This window comes from Asterias amurensis, chromosome 2, assembly GCF_032118995.1.
Source record: "Asterias amurensis chromosome 2, ASM3211899v1".
Classification (NCBI taxonomy): Eukaryota; Metazoa; Echinodermata; class Asteroidea; order Forcipulatida; family Asteriidae; genus Asterias; species Asterias amurensis.
Window position 1 is genome coordinate 4613777 of NC_092649.1, and position 20912 is coordinate 4634688.

At 37.7% G+C, this 20912-nt stretch overlaps 1 protein-coding gene across 1 annotated transcript in view; it reads left to right on the forward strand.

Annotated features, from left to right (window-relative positions):
- Positions 1–20689, forward strand: part of LOC139933931 (uncharacterized) — a 28800-nt gene extending 8111 nt beyond the window's left edge. The window contains exon 2 of the mRNA XM_071928168.1: positions 17484–20689. Coding sequence (XP_071784269.1) covers positions 17484–18079 — 596 coding nt within the window. The 3' untranslated portion in view covers positions 18080–20689. The remainder of the gene's footprint in view (positions 1–17483) is intronic.
- The last annotated feature ends 223 nt before the right edge of the window (positions 20690–20912 follow it).

Genomic DNA, 20912 nt, shown 5'->3' on the forward strand with positions numbered 1-20912 from the left:
CTTATAAGGTGCTAAATAATTGGGTCTCAGAATTCATCACTGCATAACCTATCTTTCTGAAAGTTTGTTTATACTCAGCGCCTTGAGTACCTTGTTTGGTAGATACGTGCGCTATATAAGACTTCGATATTATACTATAAACGGCTCTCTTTTGCTCGTTACCACGAAAGTTTTTATGCTAACAATTATTTTGAGTAGGTCTAATGACCAATAGTGTCGGTGTCTCTAAGTCTGTTTTAACAAACAACACTCTTAACGGATCTGTGTGTCACAATAAATGTGACTTTCAGTCATCTACTCTGGCCGGCCACCAACCAACTTGCCGGGCATTAATGGAAGATCAATTTTCAACTGACATTTGATTTTTAATGGATTTGCGTCAATGCGGCTTTATTTTAGTCTCTAGTGGGAATCACATGTACTAATTAGAGATAGATGTCATAAAATACGGCCATGTATAATTGGTTATTGTGTTGTATTTTTCTGGCAGGCCCTTGTTTTTGTGATTTTTTTTTCACCAAATGTTCACTATGTATTTTCTTTTGTAAAGCGTAATATTTTTAATAATTGTTAATTAAATTATGTCGCAATTCAGCGGTATGCTACGATGGCATTTTTAAATAAAATAAACCTTTTTTTCTTCTTTTTTGGGGGGGTCTTTTGGATGGTTCCAGTTTAAGCATCTAAGACAACATCAATGTTGATTGGACAATACTTTGTATTGTCTCTAAAAGCATAATTGTGTAATTTCTATCCAAAGGTTCTTTTAAAGACAGTGGACACTATTGGTAATTGTCCTAAACTAGTATTCTCACTTGATGTATCTCGACATATTCATAAAATGAGAAACCAGTGAAAATTTGAGCGCAATCGGTCGTCGAAGTTGCGAGATATTTAATGAAAGAAAAAACACACTTGTCACGCGAAGTTGTGTGCTTTCAGATGCTCGATTTCAAATCCTCAAAATCTAATTCAGAATCTAATTCTGAGGTTTTCGAAATCAAATTCGTGGAAAATTACTTCTTTCTCGAAAACTACGTTACTTCAGAGGGAGCCGTTTCTCACAACGTGTTATACTCTCAACAGCTCTCCATTGCTCATTATCAAGTAAGGTTTTGTGCTAATACTTATTATTTTTGATTAATTACCAATAGTGTCCAGTACCTTTAAGTTAAAATTACTCGTAAATCTGACAATGGTGTTCCGGCTTCCATTGAAAATCAACGTAACACTTACTGGAATAATTAATGTTTGCGGTCACTGAGATTATACAATGTTTCAATGATATAATGCGCGTATTAATATGCGATTGACTTTCCAATATCACAAAGAAATACAAAACCCATTCAGCTTCCCCGCTTTCCCTGAGGCCCTATTGCTTCGGTTTCAAATAACATCGGGCAAGCCTCATTATTTCAGACTGCCGATTAAACAATATATTATACTTATCAAGATCCAAATCCGTTACCTAATATGCCTAACATGTTTTTTTCCCGTACAAAGAGCTTTTATTTCAAAAGGACTTCAAATTTGCTTTGAGCGAAGAGATCAAGAAAGAAAGCAAATCTGAGCATCATTGGAGAAGGCAAAGATGTTTCAAATCTGGCAAAACAGTGTACTTGATGATAGAAATGTAGTGAAACTTTGTAATTTTTTCGTACCCCCCCCCCCCCCCGCTCCATTCTATCTTGTGGTCGGTCTCACTCTCTTTCCCTGGGTAAGTAATAAAATACCCATCGCACAACCATGTCGCTGAAACAAATACAACGCAAAACTACCTGTACAGGAAGCCCCGCTCAAAGTCTTTCGATATAGAGGAACAGGTGGCTTCTTTGAAAGTAAATCAGTAAAACAGACAAGGTAGCATCATCATCTAACGAATTGAGGGAAAAAAATGGAGGCCATATTGGACCCTAAAGCGCAGCTGCTCCCCTACCCCCCCCCCCCCCCCGATGTTGTAGATAAGATAGTGCGAAAGCATTCCCCATTCGGACGCTTTAAAATCCCCCGCCGTGTGAATCTGTTGCATCATTACGCCTGACCGTTCCCGCCATTTCTCGGGTTCTTCATTCTGGATGAGAAGAAGCAGAAAAACACACACACAATTGCACTCGTTGTGTGGCTTGAATACCAACCCCACTATACCCTATTCAGATTCTATGACAGCAGCTGCACGCCTGCTGGCATCTAGAAATCCCCGCACCGTCCTTCCTTTCCAAATTGAAATTGAAAATTGATGGAGACAAACAAATCTGAGTTGTTCTCATTCGAGAAATGCTTGAATACTTTGAGTAATAAAGATATCGTATATTATCGTGTATGTAATGCTCCGTTCAGCATCTTTACACATATGGATGGTGTCTAACAATGCTGCTCAGTTAAAAGGCTTGCCGAACCATACCCCCTCTCCACCATTTTGTTTTTGTTCTTAAGAAAGACAAGTGCATGTATGTAAGAGATTAGAAATGACAATTGCAATTTTCTGCTTCAGTGAACCATGGAGCAAGAAATAAAGAATGCTGACAGAAAGGTCTCAAAAGTGTTCGATTAGACAGACGTTCCTCTTCGATTATGTCGCACATTATGTAAGCATTATTAAAGGGAAGGTGCATGTTTGGTAGTTACTTAAAAAACTGACTTGGTACCGAGCATTGGAGAGTTGTTGATAGTATAAAACATTGTGGGAAACAACTCACTCTGAAGTAACGTAGTTTTTGAGAAGAGGTAATTTCTCATTAAAATAATAAAAGACTTCTAGCTAGAAGTCTTTTATTTCTATCTGAAAGCACACAAATTCGCCCAACAAAGGTGTTTTTTTTTTTCTTTCACCATTTTCTCGCAACTTCGATGACCGATTGAGCCCAAATTTTCACAGGTTTGTTACTTTATGCTTATGATGGGATACATCAAATGCGAAGACTGGTCTTTGACAGTTCCCAAACGTGTACCTTTCCTTTAAAGGAACACGTTGCCCTGGAATGGTCGAGTTGGTTTTTGAAATGCGTTTGAAACCGTTTGTTATGAAATGCAAATGGTTTAGATAGATACTTTAAAAGTAGAATATAATAATCCACACAAGTATCAATTGAATTTACACGGTTTTCCTCTTACACGTCACGAAGCAACCCGGTCGGTCATTTTGTGGAGTCAAACTGTTGACTCCATAAAATGGCCGAAGCAATGTTGTCTACGCACATCATGTTCAAAAGAGTCACGCGGTGTTTCGGTTCACCTCAGCTAATGTCAACAATGCCGATGTTGCTTTTCTAGTGTACGCCCTTTTCGAAAACACGTCTACGGCTTAGGTTAATGATTGAGCATCCTCAGATGAAAAATACACTTTCAGTGCGGGACTCCAAACAAGCGGACGGTGCATAGCCTTGCTCAAGGCAGTCGCATTATTCGCTCCGAAAAGACGCCGCTGTAAACCCACCCGTATACCCTGTGCGTGGTGCGTGCGCTCACACCACATGACCCGTTCGACTGCCTTGAGCAAGGCTAGACGGTGCATAATAAGAATGTGATCTCGAATACGCCCGATACATCTCTACCTCTTAACATGGTACTATGAAAAGAATGTGAGAGAGGATATGACCCACTTTCAAAATCTAGATCAAGGGGACTTAATCACCTATCACGAAGGGTCCTTAAGGTTCGGTGATATGGGTAGGGGTACAATACCCATCCAACACAAAGCAGTCTCAAGAATTGTGATAAATCAGACTCAACTACCGCTGTCTAAAACCAAGTGTCCTTTATTTTATAAAGTTTGTAATTACTACCACAAGACGTGCTTCTAGTGAAGTTGTTGTCGTTTGGCCAGGGCGGTCTGTTATTAATACTCAATCCACCATGCGCCTCATCCAACGCGGATTAATGATAACCTGTGTAACCAGACGGTGACATCTTGTAACGCGCACACTCTACACACACCTATAGACTGGTGCCGTAAAACATTCACTGGTTTTACAGACTTCTAGACACAACGATATCATTGGATAAACGTGCAGTGACGTAAGCTTTCCATATCTGTGTTTTGATTGGTCCGAGGTGATGCTTGTCAGCTGCACCTTCGGTTGTCTGCTTTCAGCGTGCATAATGTTTGACTGTGTACAGACCATGTATTTGTTTTATATATTATATGTATACATGTACGGAGGATTTGACTGCGAATATCCGTGTGAAATGAATGCGAGGTCAGAGATGCATTTGTATGAATCTAGAAGAACGCTCAAGGCCGGTGTCTGGCGCAATTCACATGAGGTGTTCAGGCTACTAACGCACACCTACCAAATAGCAGTAATACTTTGCTTGCTCAGAAGTCAGCCCTGTGGCCGATTTCACAAAACGCAAAGATTAATCCTATCTCGAGTTAGGACGAGTAACCCGTCCAAACTTGGGACGGGTTCGATGTGTCCTACGTCTTCGGATAGGGAACTTTTAAGGACTTGCCTAAGTCCTGTGATTAATCCTAGTACTTCATGTGGCCCCCTTGTGCTAAACATAGTGCTCAGGCCGTGACCGGCTACAGCATGGCTACAACTGTTGCTAAGTGTGTTGCCATAAGGACGTCCTAGACGTTAACGCAAGACTGACGTAGACTAGCCGTAGTCGTTGCTGCAGCCGCTAATTCGGACTCAGCCTTAATAGCTTCACCCGCTGAGGAGAAACCAGAAGATCAAAGTCCCTCTTTGTATTGGATTTCCAGGAAGTAGGAAATGATAACACAATTAGCGTTGCTACCTTTTCAACCAAAACGTGATGGTATAAAAGATGTATCCATCTTTGGTGCCTGTACTTCCAGTTGTTTGTATCTACTACACATGGTCATCATTATCACAAGTCACGACAGGATAAACTAATGCAACTTCCTCCCGCCGTAACAGAACATTGCGATATTGTTTAATTTAATGCACAAACGTGTGTGTTTTTAGCGCTACTCTATGTACTTACCATGCTTCTCTAGTTGTGGTCGAGTCGTCCAAGGAACACATGTGTTTCAAACATAATCTAATTAAATAACTCTTGAATGCAATTATCCATAACATACGCTGAGGAGAAACCAGAAGATCAAAGTCCCTCTTTGTATTGGATTTCCAGGAAGTAGGAAATGATAACACAATTAGCGTTGCTACCTTTTCAACCAAAACGTGATGGTATAAAAGATGTATCCATCTTTGGTGCCTGTACTTCCAGTTGTTTGTATCTACTACACATGGTCATCATTATCACAAAAGTCACGACAGGATAAACTAATGCAACTTCCTCCCGCCGTAACAGAACATTGCGATATTGTTTAATTTAATGCACAAACGTGTGTGTTTTTAGCGCTACTCTATGTACTTACCATGCTTCTCTAGTTGTGGTCGAGTCGTCCAAGGAACACATGTGTTTCAAACATAATCTAATTAAATAACTCTTGAATGCAATTATCCATAACATACGCAAGGGGGCACGGTCTATATCGTCCACAATATCAGAATGAGAATGTACTTTCGCCACCGTGGTTGATTCATAGCTACCCCTTGCCTCTCAGTCAACAAAAGGGCGTAAAACTGTCTGTATAAAGAACTTGAAGCATGACCAAAAACCCAGATTGATCCTGAGAAAACATTCCTATGAATATATATTGCAATGTTTCCCCTCCTTGTTTGAACAGCGCGATTGACACTGATGCCTTTGGGTGAAAATGTCGTCCGTAATTACAACTGAGCTTCCAATTTGGTCTAATCATCTCCAAGAGTAGTTTTTTTAGTTGGCATGCTGACTTCACAGTGGCATGGGAATTCGAAAGTCCTTGGAAAGACGGAGTGTGACTTCAATTGTTTCTGCTCATGTAATCACCATTGAAAATTGGTCCCTTTGTTTCGTGCTCAAGTTTCCTACACAACTTTTGTTCTTACAAAAATTGACAAATTTGGTACACATACCCAAGTAAACGAGGTAAAAACAAATTAAATAATGTATGGGAAACGAATTTCTTAAAGGCAGTGGACACTATTGGCAATTACTCAATAATTTAATTTTAACATAAATTAAATTTTAAGTATAATTAAAATAATTGTTAGCATAAAAACTTACTTGGTTACATTAATAATGGAGTGTTGTTGATAGTATAAAACATTGTGAGAAACGGCTCCCTCTGAAGTAACGTAGTTTTTGAGAAAGAAGTAATTTTCCACGAATTTGATTTCGAGACCTCAGATTTAGAATTTGAGGTCTGGAAATCAAGCATCTGAAAGCACACGACTTCGTGTATAACAAGGGTGTTTTTTTCTTTCATTATCTCGCAACTTTGACGACCAATTGAGCTCAAATGTTCACAGGATTTTTGCATATGTTGAGATACCCCAAGTGAGAAGACTGGTCTTTGATAATATTACCAATAGTGTTCAGTGTCTTGAATTAATTGCAGAACTTGGATAACTGTGAGTGAATGGAGGATGTGAACAATACATCTGTTCTTGTTAACTCGTTCACTTGTTCAGTCTAAGCTTTAAAGTACTGTCATTAGCAAAGTTTACAAAATTTCCATTAGTACTTTTATTATTATTCACTCATGTCCTGATATATTTTTGTGGTATCGGATAATGGCATCTCTAAGTTAGGCATACAAAAATCCACGCAGGGGTTCCTCGTCGCCTTAAAAGATTTGGGTACTATTAATTTGGTAACACAAAACACAATGTCTACAGATTTACTCACACAGTTTGAAGGTAATGATAGTAGGAAGCTTCCCTTAGTTTATTACTTGCTGATGTGCTGTAGTTTTTTGGGAAATGGGCAAAGCAATGTCACGGAAAAAATGCTCGTGACCTAAATGTAGCCTCATACCTGTACCTACATGTCGCCCGCCCCATTGTGCAGGTTTGGGGCTACATTTAGGTCCGGGCGACATTTTGGAAAAAGTTTGGGGCTACATTTAGGTCAGGCAACATTTAGGGCTCGGACTACATTTAGGGGGCCGCACTCACGAGCATTATTTTCTTGACATTGCTTTACTCATTTCTCAAAAACTACTGCACCTCAGCAAGTAATACATTAAGGGAAGCTTTCTACTATCATTACCTTCAAACGGTGTCAGTAAATATGTGGAGAAAATTTACTTAAACCCTTTGTAACCTCCTCATTTACCTTGAGGTACTATAACATCCTTCAAATATGATCCTTCATAACAAAGAGCTTCTTATTGAAAACACCACAACATTTAATGACATATAGGGGAGTGGCTTTACTATTCCACCATTTTTTAAATTTTATTTTTACCAATTTGCCTCCTACTTATTTTTTTTTTTTTTTGTAAATGAATGTAATTTTTTTGTAATTCAGTCTTTGTGCTGCGAGAACAGTCTTTTAACAAACTTTTATCTATCTATTTACCTATCATGAAAATATTGGCATATCTTGAAAATATATTGATACAAATAGTGTACCCACAACAAAAAATTACTGCAGTTAATCAAACTCAACATTGCAATTAAGCAGTTTGTTTTGGGGCATGGAAGAAGAACAACTAATCGAATAAAAGTAAACTCCCCCAGACATTGTTTTCTTATTTTCTTAAAATAAGTGTTCTCTTTATTTGTTGTCTATATTTAAAACCTAAAATGTTGACCGATATTAAACAAAAAAACGCTGCTCTATATTAGGAATGTTAAGTTTTCTATGTTCTTTGTTGGGCGATTATATTTTCACAAGTAGAAAAAAACGCGCGAAAACTAAAAGAAACGGCTTCTTTTGATGAAGTGCCCTAAAATTAACACACAGCCGCTTATTGGAACCATTGATTAAAAGCTGAAAAGAAACAACCTCACTGAACACAAGGTGTTCTTGCTTTCATCTTGTAAGGTAATCTTAGCCGCCTTGCCTTTCTTCTGAGCAGTGGAAGGGCTGTAAGACGATCGTCGTGTGGCCCAGAACTGTCTTAGAATTAGACTCATGCACTAAGAACAAACACATTGTCATATTTTGTTCCACACACGTCTCGGGCCGGGAACTCTGTTATACCGAACACAATGAAAAGTAGTTCTATCCCTTCTTTCGATTGCTGCTCTTTTCTAAAGTATATTTTCTCAAATATCCATAGCATTGAAGCGAAAACTAAATATGTTCTGTAGATGTAACTCTGCGATACGGTTATCGTTACGGCTTCTTTTAAACATAATCTTACCTTTCTGTTATTTGGTTTTTGTTCAAATAATCTGCCACTCTAAAAATTCAAACAAATTTTGTAATGAATCGATAACTATACGACATAAAATACGAGTAGCATTTCAAAAGGGACTCACTTTCAGAATTAAGGCACTTATGCTTCCAAAATCAAGTACTTTGACAAAATAAATATCAATTACTGATCAAGGTGTTTGCTACTAAAGCCCATTAGTGATATTGCAAGTATAAATTGATATTCTGCAGTTACATATTTTGCGAGTATTGTTTTTTGAAATACATAGGCCTAAAGCAAACTTTTTTGGGGGACGTACACATAATGATAACATCTTGTTTTTTGGAAGTACCTATTTTGCGAGTCTTTGCGAGAAGGTTTGTTTTTTGGAAGTGCATTTTAAGCAAACCTTGTCTTTTGGAAGTACATATTAAGCCGAGATTCTTTATTTTGTAAGAATGTATTAAGATAATCTTGTGTTTTTTTAGAGTACGTATTTAGGAAAACTTGGTTTTGTTGTGCATTATTTGGCACATCTTGTTTATTGGAAGTACATTTTTTTTGCCGTCTGAATTCAAGTGTGTTCTTATTCCATGCATAAACTAAACTGCTCGTATTTAAAATGTAATACTATTTATGTGGAAATTCTGTATACTCCTATATCTAACTTACCCCGTCTCTCACCCGGTCTGCCCGCACACTCTACTCGTTGTCATAGATGTGGGAGCTATGTCCTAATTGAAGAAATTGGTTATAGGACAGTGGGACAACTTAGAAGCCAGTCGAGATGAGGGGGCTAGAAATTTAATTATTGATAGTGCAGAAAAGCATTTAGTTGGTAAACATTATATCTATAAACGTATGACCCCCTACCGCGATGTGATTTTCAGACGTTTAACACGTCATTTATTTTGATGAAGAGTGCATTATTATCCATTCCTTTTGAGCTTTCAATAAAACCTTAAATTCAATTAGCTGTTTGCTACGGAATCTTAAAGAGGCCATCCGCGTTTCATTGTTTACGCGACGGGATTGTAATGTATACTACACAGAGAGACGTAAAACTTAAATATTGTTATGGACGGGCTGGTCATCACATGCATAAAGTGCATTCACCTCCAGCGCTGCTTTAGCCAGCATCATCAACATTTAAAGACACTGGTAATTGTCGAAGACTAGTCTTCTCACTTGGTGTATCCCAACATTTTAATGCGTAAAACAACAAACCTGTGAAAATTTGAACTCATCGTCGAAGTTGTGAGATAATAATGTAGAAAAAAACACCCTTATCACACAACACCCTTATCACACAAAGTTGTGTGCTTTCAGATGCTTGTTCGGGACCCCAAAATCTAATTCTGGGGTCTGGAAATCAAATTCGTGGAAATAAAAATTACTTCTTTCTCGAAAACTACATTACTTCAGAGGGGGCCGTTACTCACAATGTGTTATACTTTCATCAGCTCTCCACTGCATTGTTTTATGCTAACAATTGTTTTTGCGGAATTACTGATAGTGTCCACTTTAACCATTTTCCTGATGAAGACGAGAAGATATACTGTTCGAAACGTCGAGACCACAACCACGGCTACTTTCAGAGCCAACACTCACCCCAAAGTGTTATTAACGCATGGTTGTATGAGCACGATAGGACTACATGTATATGCTGCAGTAATTTTTTTTTACGCAGTTCTCGTCATAGTATTCAATGGATAATTGAACTAAAACTACTTAATACAGTTATGAACGAACACCATAGACCTGCTTGGAAAAAAATGTCAAGATGTGAACTTTGCTGAATTTCATTTGAAATGTTTACAATCAAAAAGGAAATTGAGTCATATGACTATAAATAGATTTTAATCGTGTAAAAAAACAATCATTTCGAAAACCTTTATCCAGCGCTTTTCTGAAAGATTCGCGGAAAGCTCCATTACGTAATCACTAATGTTACATCATAGTTGCGAGCTTCAATTTGTAATTATAGCCGCTTTGTTGCAGCGTGGAGGTATAACAAATCAAACTCCCAAGCATGACGTCAAAGCATTGTCATTTTGACACGCGCCGTCAACGGCAGAAGTGGTTTTAGTTTTTCTAAAAGTTGGGGCCTGATTTCTTTAACGATAATTACGAAAAATTAAGAAGTGTACACAATCATATCAAAATTACATTTAAATGGTGTACAAACGCATTATAAACAATGTAAAATAGCATTTCCGTTAAAAACATTCCGCTCAAGTAGCTGTTTAAACGTCATGGGTCTGAATTGACCCGGGTTCGGGGTCCCGTGCGACCTGGATTCTGTGTTCAAAATTAACCAGAATTAGCTAACCAGTTTTCTGGTCGGCCAGACCCCTAAATGGATCAGTCCAAATCCGGGTCTTGACCCGGGAGTTTTAAAATCGTATGGTACAGCATGCCGAGACACGGTAGCATTTGTGTATATCACTATCAAATAATATATTTATGAGTCAACATATCTATGGGACAAAAAATAGTGTTGGCTACTGTTTATAACTGTCACTGTTAATATGAAACACATCTCATCATGTGAGGGCCATACCGAAATAAATGTTTTATTGAATTGCATTGAATTGAATTGAAATACCATTTGTGGAAAAATATAAGCCCTCATAAAAATCCACAACTCAAATTATTTTAATAAAACACTGCACTATCCTGCATTAGCGCAATAAAATGCTGTCAAACATTGTCACCGCCCATGTTAAAAATACCTTAGTCCAAATCCACTATATTGTAATTTGGTAAAAAGCTTCGGTTCCAGCGATCATAAATAACCACGTTTCAATAAGTAAAGCTAACTCATGTGGAGTGGGGGTCTACTTACAATACAATAACAACAATCCCCCCTTTTGGTTTTTTCAAGTGTGCCACCAACAAATCATGGATATTTTTACACGGGGGGAAAGGGTCCAATCGATTGAGATGTTTTTATCGGGGCATTTTACGTCATGAGGGAAGCGGGACTGCCAGGAACAGGACTGGCAGGTCGTGATGCTGAAGAGGCAGGATGTGTAGAGTCAAGGTAATGGCGGTTGAATGGAAGGGTGGTCGATAGAAAAGGGGGGAAAATCACCGAAGGAAGACAAAAATGAAGTGGATTCCTAAAAAGGGGGTATTCGGCGCTGCTTTGTGATGTGGTGTTCTTGAGTTATGTTGATCACTTTCCCGTAATCATGCTTCGGCTAGTACATTTTTGTTCTGTTTTGTTTGTTGTATTGTACGATTACCTTTTAGGGAAATTATGAGGGAGAGTGCACTTGGTGGCCAATTTTAAAAGGGAAAGTGATTTCTACCTTTCAGAATCATTGTGGTTGTAAATGAAAGGTATAATTTGTAAGGATACATAAATATTGTAAATTGTACAATTTAAGTCAGATTTTTTTTTCTTCAGTTCAATAAGACGTTTATGCCACACTGTTGTTGAAAAATAGTACAATTTGAGAATAGATCAGTACATAGAAAGGTAACGAAATCAAAAGCGCATATTATGTTTACAAAATTAATATAACGTTTCTGATTAAAGGCAGTGGACACTAATGGTAATTACTCAAAATAGTTTTTAAGCATAAAACCTTACTTGGTAACGAGTAACGGGGCGAGGTTAATAGTATAACACATCGTGAGAAACGGCTCCCTCTGAAGTGATTTAGTTTTCGAGAAAGAAGTAATATTCAACGAATTTGATTTCGAGATCTCAGATTTATAATTTGAGGTCTCGAAATCAAGCATCTGAAAGCACTCAACTTCGTGTGACAAGGGTGTTTTTCTTGCATTGTTATCTCGCAACTTCGACAACCAAATGTGCTCAAGTTTTCACAGTTTTATTATTTTATCCATATGTTGAGGTACACCAAGTGAGAAGACTGGTCTTTGACAATTACCAATAGTGTCCATGTGTCTTTCAATGACGTTAAATTTAAACTGATCTATAGGGGTCGATTTCACAAAGATATAGTTCTAACTTTTAGGACTGTTCCTAGGACTCTTTAGGAGTTATTAAACGTCTGAAGGCCAGTCATGAGTAACTCGTAATTACTCGAAATGAGAATACACCGAAAAAACGTGGGTGTTAAATTGATTCTCTTGGTATCTATATGTGACAACACCGCCACGGTGTTAGTTTCACCAACGATATAGTAACGGGGATAAATAACACCCTTTGGTGTTGTCACATTATAGATACCAGGAAGAATCAAGAATTTAACACCCCAGTTTTTGCAGTGTAGTCTTTAAAGTCACCTGGAAACAGAATTTGTTTTCTTTCAAACATAAGAGTATATGCTTACGAACAATAAAACATTTTTTTTTGTAATTGTTTGTCACGATTTATATGTTAAAAAAAATGGTTAAAAAATATATAAAGTTGTTTGGGGGCTGACTCCGCCTACCCCTTTTGTGACGTCAATCGAGGCAGACTTTGCCTGCAATGCGTATAGTAAACACACGTGCAAAGTACATGTACGTCCAAGTCGTGAGTTGGTACGTTTCAAAAAGTGTTTTTCTGCATTCAGCAGCAATACACCTGGTCGGCATGGCCGGAAAAAACAATTTTTTTTTTTGAAGCTTTATTTTGAAAAAATACCACTTCCAGGTGACTTTAACTCTTTGTAAAATCCACTCCCCGTGTTCGACAGAGAGATGACGCCCTCGCTTCGTTTTCGGGCTTTTTTTGTAAACAAAATCAATGGAGACGCTGCTTTAAAGTCAAAACAAGTCTAAACAATGGGACAAAAATGAACCTTTGATTAACTGCTAGTCGAAAATTTCGTTCTGTAAAACTGGCTGACCGTATTCATTCATAAAAATTTAAGGGAAACTACACATGATTATTTGTATATATCTGTAAATTGTAATTTTATTATTGTTGTATATTGTTGCTATGCCTTTCTTATACGTAATGTAGTCTCCTTTACAGAGGGAGGACAAATTTCATGTTTTTTTATCATGACAATAAATATTTTAAAACTTTTATCATGACAAAAAATATTTTTAAACTTAAATCTTTAATCTCGATTCAATGAAAAGTATCGTACACAATAATTATACCAGTCTCGTTAAATTCATAACCAAACCGCTTGTTTGATAGCCCAAATCGCACAAATCCAAGGCAGCGTGCCTCTTTTAGTACATGATAGTTAAAGGGGCACACCGGCTGAATTGGGCTATTTGGGCTATAACATAGACTAAGGTATGACTTCAACGGTCTTCCAGGAATGAAGTAGAACAGTCCATAAAAAAATCATCAAATTTAGCCTTTTTTGAGCATTTTCAAACAAAAACGAAGGTCGCATGATAGTTCGAACCAAATAATCACGTGACCTTCCGAGTTAGTTTTACTTCCAGTCGTAGAAAAGCTGATTGAAAAGTATCGAAGATACAACTTTGTGATAACCTGAAAGTTGACACTCTACTGAACAACGGGTATACACCAACATTTCCGCGAGAATGTTTCTTTCTTCAAGAAATATTATTGCGAGGAAACTGTTCTCGAACACTTGGGGTCTTATTCTTTATTTAAATTGCAGTAAAACGTGACCAAAAGGTCCGAGCGAGCATTACTACTTTTAGCGTTTTGTTATCTATACCTCAAAACGTGCATTGAACAAAAACTGCTTTTGACAGTTTATTTGTGTTGCAAAATGAAGAATCACAATTTTTTAAATAGAATTCCAATTTTGTGGAAACTGTGCACAATCTTAGTTTTAGCACGCTGGTGAATATTTCCCCCTCACCTTTTCTCCCAATGGACATTGGTCGCTAAGGCATTTCCATCAAATTGGATAATTGTCGAACACAAAAAAAGCCCCAGGATTTGCGTTTTTTCTGATTTCCCTCGTGTAATCAATTCGTTTCCTTTTAAATTATATATTATTGAATACCGAACAATCATTAAAAACCCTTTGGCCCTTGGAAACAAAAACCCAATGAACAATAGGCAAGAAACCAAAGTTAAGAGTGAAACAAAAATCTTCAAATCAAATTTTAATCTGTCTTTTTTAACAGCGATTATTTTGCTTGACTGTCTGATTAAATTTTTGGTTTGACATAGATTGGAGTTCAATATAAATTCAGCTGAACTAGCCCTGCAGCCGGCAGAACGAAACACCGAATCCACTGTATTACATGAACAGTAACTGGATTACTATGTCACTATGACGTCAATGTACTAATGGGTAACACTTACATGAGCTATAATTGATGGACATCCGGTGAGCGAACTCAAAACGGTGTGGCATTTATGAGAAAAACCATCCTTCGGCTATAAATAAAAGATGGCATATACTATGACTAAATCTGGTTTGATTTTCTTTTAAAGGAAAAGGGTATCTTTAGTTTTGAAACCGTTCGATCGTTTTAATTATGAAAAAAATGTACACATTACAGCAAACTTGTTTAAATTTCATTTAAAAAGGTTGAAGCGTTTGTTTAGATATCGCAAAAAATCTGGAGCGGTTTACATCAACGCAGGAAGAACGAATTCGAGTTATAGACTACAATGCTTATTCTAGCCATTGTGATTGTGGTTGGCTTGGTGGGATTCGAACCCACAACCTTGTGATTGCAAGTCCTGCAGTCTCACCACTGGGCCACTGTGTCTTGCATTAATACACGTCTACTCGGAGGGGGGGGGGGGGAGGGGCCAGGCATTTATTCTCGCATATGCACAAGAGTCTGCAACACCAATGTAAATGATGCAATTGCCGAGGTTCAAATTAAATGATCGATTCTAATCAATGTTATTCAATTTTAGTTGGTTTAAGTATCGATTCTTTTCATTCTAGAACCACTTTCTTCCTATTTATCTTGTCACCGAATAGAGTGAACGAATATCCGGAACACGTGACTCTCTCTCTCTCTCTCTCTCTCTCTCTCTCTCTCTGTCTCTCTCTCTCTCTTGCCATGTTGCCATTATGGCGGGCTTTTTCTGATCTGAAAGCCTTGGCCTTGACAATCTTAACGCTCGGCTTAGTAACAAATAAAAGGGTACTTTTTATTTTTAAGAAATTACTTTTGCTTTATGGTTGTTGAACAAATTGTCAGGCAATGGACATTTAAAAAAGAAAAATTCATGAAAGTGAAGGGACATTGTGGTTTTAAGAAAAGAAGTTTACACCAAAATGGAATTTGAGGCATTGCATGGTGATGTCCAATAATTATTTGGTTTGCGGTAATACCATGTAGGTCTATCACTTGCTGGGTAGATTGTTCTATTGAGGACTTGTCTTGGTTTATGTTCTACTACCGCTGAGTAGATCTTTCGGAATTGGTGAGACTTCTCCGTTCTGAAAACGTTCGCAGTTCCGAAAACGCTTTAACGTTTCGACTTTAGCTTGCTATTGTCATCGTCAATTCACCCCCATTTTACTCATCGGTGAAAGAGTTAATTCAAATTTTCTGATAGGCCTATACCCTGGAGAAATAAAGGCCTACAGGGATTTCGGAAGAAACCATTACTTGCCATCTTCCAGTTTTCAAGACACACCCCATTAAGGGTTGGCTCACTATTGAATTAAGGGTAGATTACCTTGAATTTTCCAAGTTGTTAACGATTTTTCGAAGAGTGTGTTTTTACCACCATGAGGGGCTCAGCGAACAAAGGAATATGAATGGCACCTGATATCAAGTTAAATCTTATTATTAAATATTAATTTTTTCATTTCATAATCACGGCAGTTCGTAGCTGCTGTTTCCTACAATACGGTTTTACCGTTCGTAAACTTCGGTAAATCTGTGTTCTAAATTGAAAAGATGCACATATATTTCCCTATCGCTTGTATAACAAACCAACACGGAATGTTTGCCGAGCTCGAGAAAAATAATGGCGGCAAATTGTTTAGGTTGCTTTAAAGCCATTGGACACTTTCGGTAAACAGTAATGTCCAAGGCACACACTTCGTGTATCACAACTTATATATAAATAACAAGCCTGTAAAAATTTAGGCTCAATCGGTCATCGGAGTCGGGAGAAAATAACAGGAAAACACACCCTTGTTTCTGCACGTTTCCTCGTGTCATGACATGTATTCAAAATAAATTCGTAATTCTCGCTATCGAGAATTGATATTGTTTTAATGTTTTCTCAAAAAGTAAAGCATTTCGTGGAATAATATTTCAAGAGAAGTCTTTCACCATTACCTTCTATAAACCCTGTAAGTTATTTGTAAATCTTTGAACTTTTTTTGTCTGTACCGGAAGTGTATAATGGCTTTAAAGGATTTGGGTATTTGTTAACACGGAACATAATGTCCACAGATTTACATTACACTTACTTAGTTTGAAGATAATGATGGTAGAAAGCTTCCCTTAAAATATTAGGTCTACTTGCTGAGATGCTGTAGTTTTTGAGAAATGGGTAAAACTAAAACAATTTTCGTGACGATACTCATTTCTCAAAATCTACAGCACCTCAGCAAGTATAATATTTTATATCATCAGCCTCTGTTTAGCGCAGAAGGGAACCAGTGTATATCGACCGATAGAAAAGTGTTGACTGTACTGCTGGTTGACAAGGCTTCCAAACAAGTCGTTCGAGTGAGTGCGTCATTGCGCGTGTACGTTGCTGGTCACTGGTCGACCATAATAATTGTGTTCACTCAATCGTACTCTAAATTGTACACTAAATCGGAGTTCTGCTCGGTGAGATTCGTCTGTGCTTAATAGATTCATAGTGCAACTTTGGCTTGAACGTCTGACGTCACACTGTAAGGCTCGTGAAAACGCCAGATACCCAGCCTGACAGGAAGTTGCTAAATACACCTTATGACCTCGTATTCACTTCACACGACTATTCGCAGTCAACTCACACTTAGGCATATACATAATGAAAATAATGTACACAACACTATGCGCCGTATGTTGCATGCTGACGATCGAAAGCGCAAGCTGACGCTTTTTACATGTACATCACCTCGGACCAATCAAAACACGGATATGGAAAGCTTACGTCACTGCACGTTTATCTAAAAAAGTAATCATTGTATCCCATGAAAATATTGGGTTTACAAGACCAGGGCCCAATTTCATCTGCTACGGACACAATTTGCTTAGCATGAAATTTCTACCAACTAAAATGTGATTTTCAGGATAAGCAAACAAAAGCTGAATACCAGCAGTAACAACAAGCACGATGCAACAAATGGAAGTTGGCTGGTAATCCTGTTTTTATCGGGGAAGAAATTTCATGCTTAGCAAATTTGTGTGCTTAGCAGCTCTATGAAATTGGGCCCTGTGCCTGTCTTTTTTTCTGTACAGTGGTATTAATTACCGGCATTTTCTCCTCTTTTTCTTCCCGCAGAAGGAGTAGAAGCAGAGCAATGGCAGAGGGACGAGGACAAGAGACAATACCCGGGAGGGGCTCCCATTGGTCTAGATGGTAAAAGACAATGGTACACCGGTAAGAGGCAATGGTATACGGGCAAACGGGACGCTGAAGACTCGCCCGCCTTATTAGCAGAAAACGATAAACGCCAATGGTACACTGGCAAACGGAGCAGCAACGAAGAACAGCAGCCCGACGAGGCGAACAAGAGACAGTGGTATACCGGCAAACGGCAATGGTACACCGGCAAGCGAGGGGACGAAGACAGGGTGCTGGACGACGATGCTGTGAACTCTCTCAAACGCCAGTGGTACACCGGAAAACGCCAGTGGTACACCGGTAAGCGAAGCGGGGTCGAGCAAGCCGACGACGGAGACTTGGAGCTACAATACAACAAACGGCAATGGTATACCGGTAAAAGGGCCGACGACCTTGCTGATGCTGCTGACTTAGAAAAGCGGCAGTGGTACACCGGGAAAAGGCAGTGGTACACCGGTAAACGCAGCGATAGTGAAGACGAGAAAAGGCAATGGTACACCGGTAAAAGACAATGGTATACCGGTAGACGTTAATCAACCACCACCACTCCTTAATGAACTGTCAACATATTTATTGGATATTGCGGGGCTATTAAAGTCTTTTTGTTTTAAAACACAAACGGTTGACGAATCCCTCCCCGAATCCAGTTGCATTATTGAATGGAAGAAACGGTGTAAGATAACATTAAAATAAGTTTCAACTTTTGCATAAATAATTTATGGATTTTTTGTTTTCGAACAAAGACCAAAGTCACACATATAGTCCAAATATTATTTTCACTACCTTTTCTAAAGGTTCAAAGCATTGAAAACATTTAGGCCTAGCACATTTTTTTGAAACCATAAGGTAACTCATGATCTTCGTAAGGTGACACTGACAAAACGAAATCCACCCCATATTTTTTAAATAATATAATAATTAACGATTAATACGGAAGCCCCAAACTGCCATTCAAGAGATATGTATATCGCATAGTAATGAAAAAGTTTAGTATAGTTTATCTTTATTGTCTTCAATTTCTTACATGACGAACCTTTTGACGTCACTGTTATAAAAGTGTTACGTCACTACGGCGAGGGCTGTCCCAGTGAAGATGATAAGGTGTCACGAATATTGTCCGTGACCGTTTACAAGTTTAATGGCTGTGTTTATGACGAGATTGTGTCGTAAAGCATAATTTAAATAACATGGCCGCTCCGAGGAAACTCATTAAAAGAAAATATGATGTTTTCAAATCTTGATTTCTTGTATCTAAGAACTTGTTATTTATTCAAGACTACAGTGACCAATCCCGATGAAAACAAATACAACGGCCACATTGTGTGTTAACGCGTATAGCCTACACGTATATGCACCAATTAAACGCAGCTGAATAAAATCATTAACAAGTCCAGAAAATTCAACCAAAACTACTTTTTGTTTAAATTGGAGTCTGAGGTTTGGGTAGGATAAAACCAAACAAACCTTTTCCAGTTATTTATTTAATTAGTTAAGTAAAAGTTCTTTGTTTCCGTTTAGTTAAACTGCACCGCCACTTTGTTTAGGTCTGAGGTGCAGGCTGTAACAAGGAGTTGCGATAAAATATTATTATGTAAATATTGCTTACAAAACAAAAATAAAAGGTAAATTATAAGATAAACGGAAATGTATGTTACAATTGTTTTGCTCTGCACTAATTGCTGCTATCATTTTCTTTATTGATGATCATTTTAAACAAGCGAGGTAAATGTACACTTGAATTATGTCCTTTTTACTTAGGGTTCATTTAACACACTAAAAAGAAAGATTGAAAATACAGTAAAAGATAATCGTGTTTTGTTTTGTCTTCTCCTTTTTCGCCTTGTTTTCTTTCTTTATCATAGCATTCATTGCCAGCCTATAGATTTAAATACACACATTGCACAAACCTGGCTGTGAATATCTTAGCACTTAAAGATAGTCCAAAAAAGCCGAAAATCCACTAAGATGAGAATTAACAGGAAAAACAAGTAAAAAACATCACCGTGTTAACATCTAATGATTTTTCTGGTAACCTGTTTCTGCTAAGCAAGATTTTCCTTTTTGCCACTTTGGTTGACAACATGATGATTCAGGGGCTAGGTCCCGTTTTGTTTGAGATGATAAGAATTTGTAATACCAAGTTTGGAATGCGGGGAGCTTGTTCACTTTCTTACACTTCCATCTAATCAAACACTAATCAAGGTGAACTAAATGTGTTTTAGGGACAAAATGCTCACCCATTGATAATTTCGGTCGAAAAGATTCATCAGAGAAACTGGTATATAAAAGAGTAAGTGTAAATAATCGAACAATTTGATTCATTTTGTTGTTGTATAGAATATTCAATCGCAGACATGATTGACTTGTACGTTTCTCTGGTAGACGAAACGGTTCGGAGCTCAATTTCACAATTCATCTTAAAGGTACTAGACACGCTTGGTGATTGTCACAGACCAGTATTCTCTTAAAATATCCAACCTGAGACAAAATTTTGGATCAATTGGTCATCGAATTTGCAAGAGAATAATGAAAGGAAAAAACACCCTTGTTACATAGCTTGTGTGCTTTTAGGTGCGTTATAAAACGGCTCTAGCTGAAGTCTTCTAATTATTTTAGTGAGAACTTACCTTTTTCTAAAAAACTACGTTACTTCAGTGGGAGCCGTTTTTCACAATGTTTTATACTATCAACAGCTCTCCATTGCTCATTACCAAGTAAGTTTTTATGCTAAACATTATTTTGAGTGGTTACCGACGGTGTTCAGTGCCTTTAAGATGAGTTGTTAGTTTTGTCGTACTGATTTGTTTCGTGACATTACACTTTACTTAGCAATTAAGATTGATACACATCTTAAGATCAGTGGCTACTCTTTTTGTGAAATCGATCCCAGGTTTAAGTCAGTTTTGAAGAATCCATGTCAGTGCTTGAAGGATTGATTTATTTGTTTTTTGCTTTCTTAGCCTGTAAAAAGCAAGTACGCATAGATCCACACGCCCATTATTGGACTTAATATAATTTGTGTAGAGTTATTATGTTGTTTCAAATATTCAATGCGAAATGCATAATAAATCGCTGTAGTCCATACTGTTGTGTTCATTGTATTACTTCATTTTGAATGACTGAATAAACAGCATGCATTTTAACTTGAGTTCCCTTTTTTATACACCATCGTGGTATGTCGTGGTTCATTATTCTTACGTTTCACTTTTAAAGGCACTGGCCACCTTTTGGTAATTGTCAAAGACTAGTATTCTCACTTTGGACTCAATTGGTCATTGAATTTGCAAGAGATTTTGAAGAAAAACGTTTTCTTTTTTTGCACAACTAATTTATGTGCCTTTATAGATGCCCCAGAAGGGCTTCAGA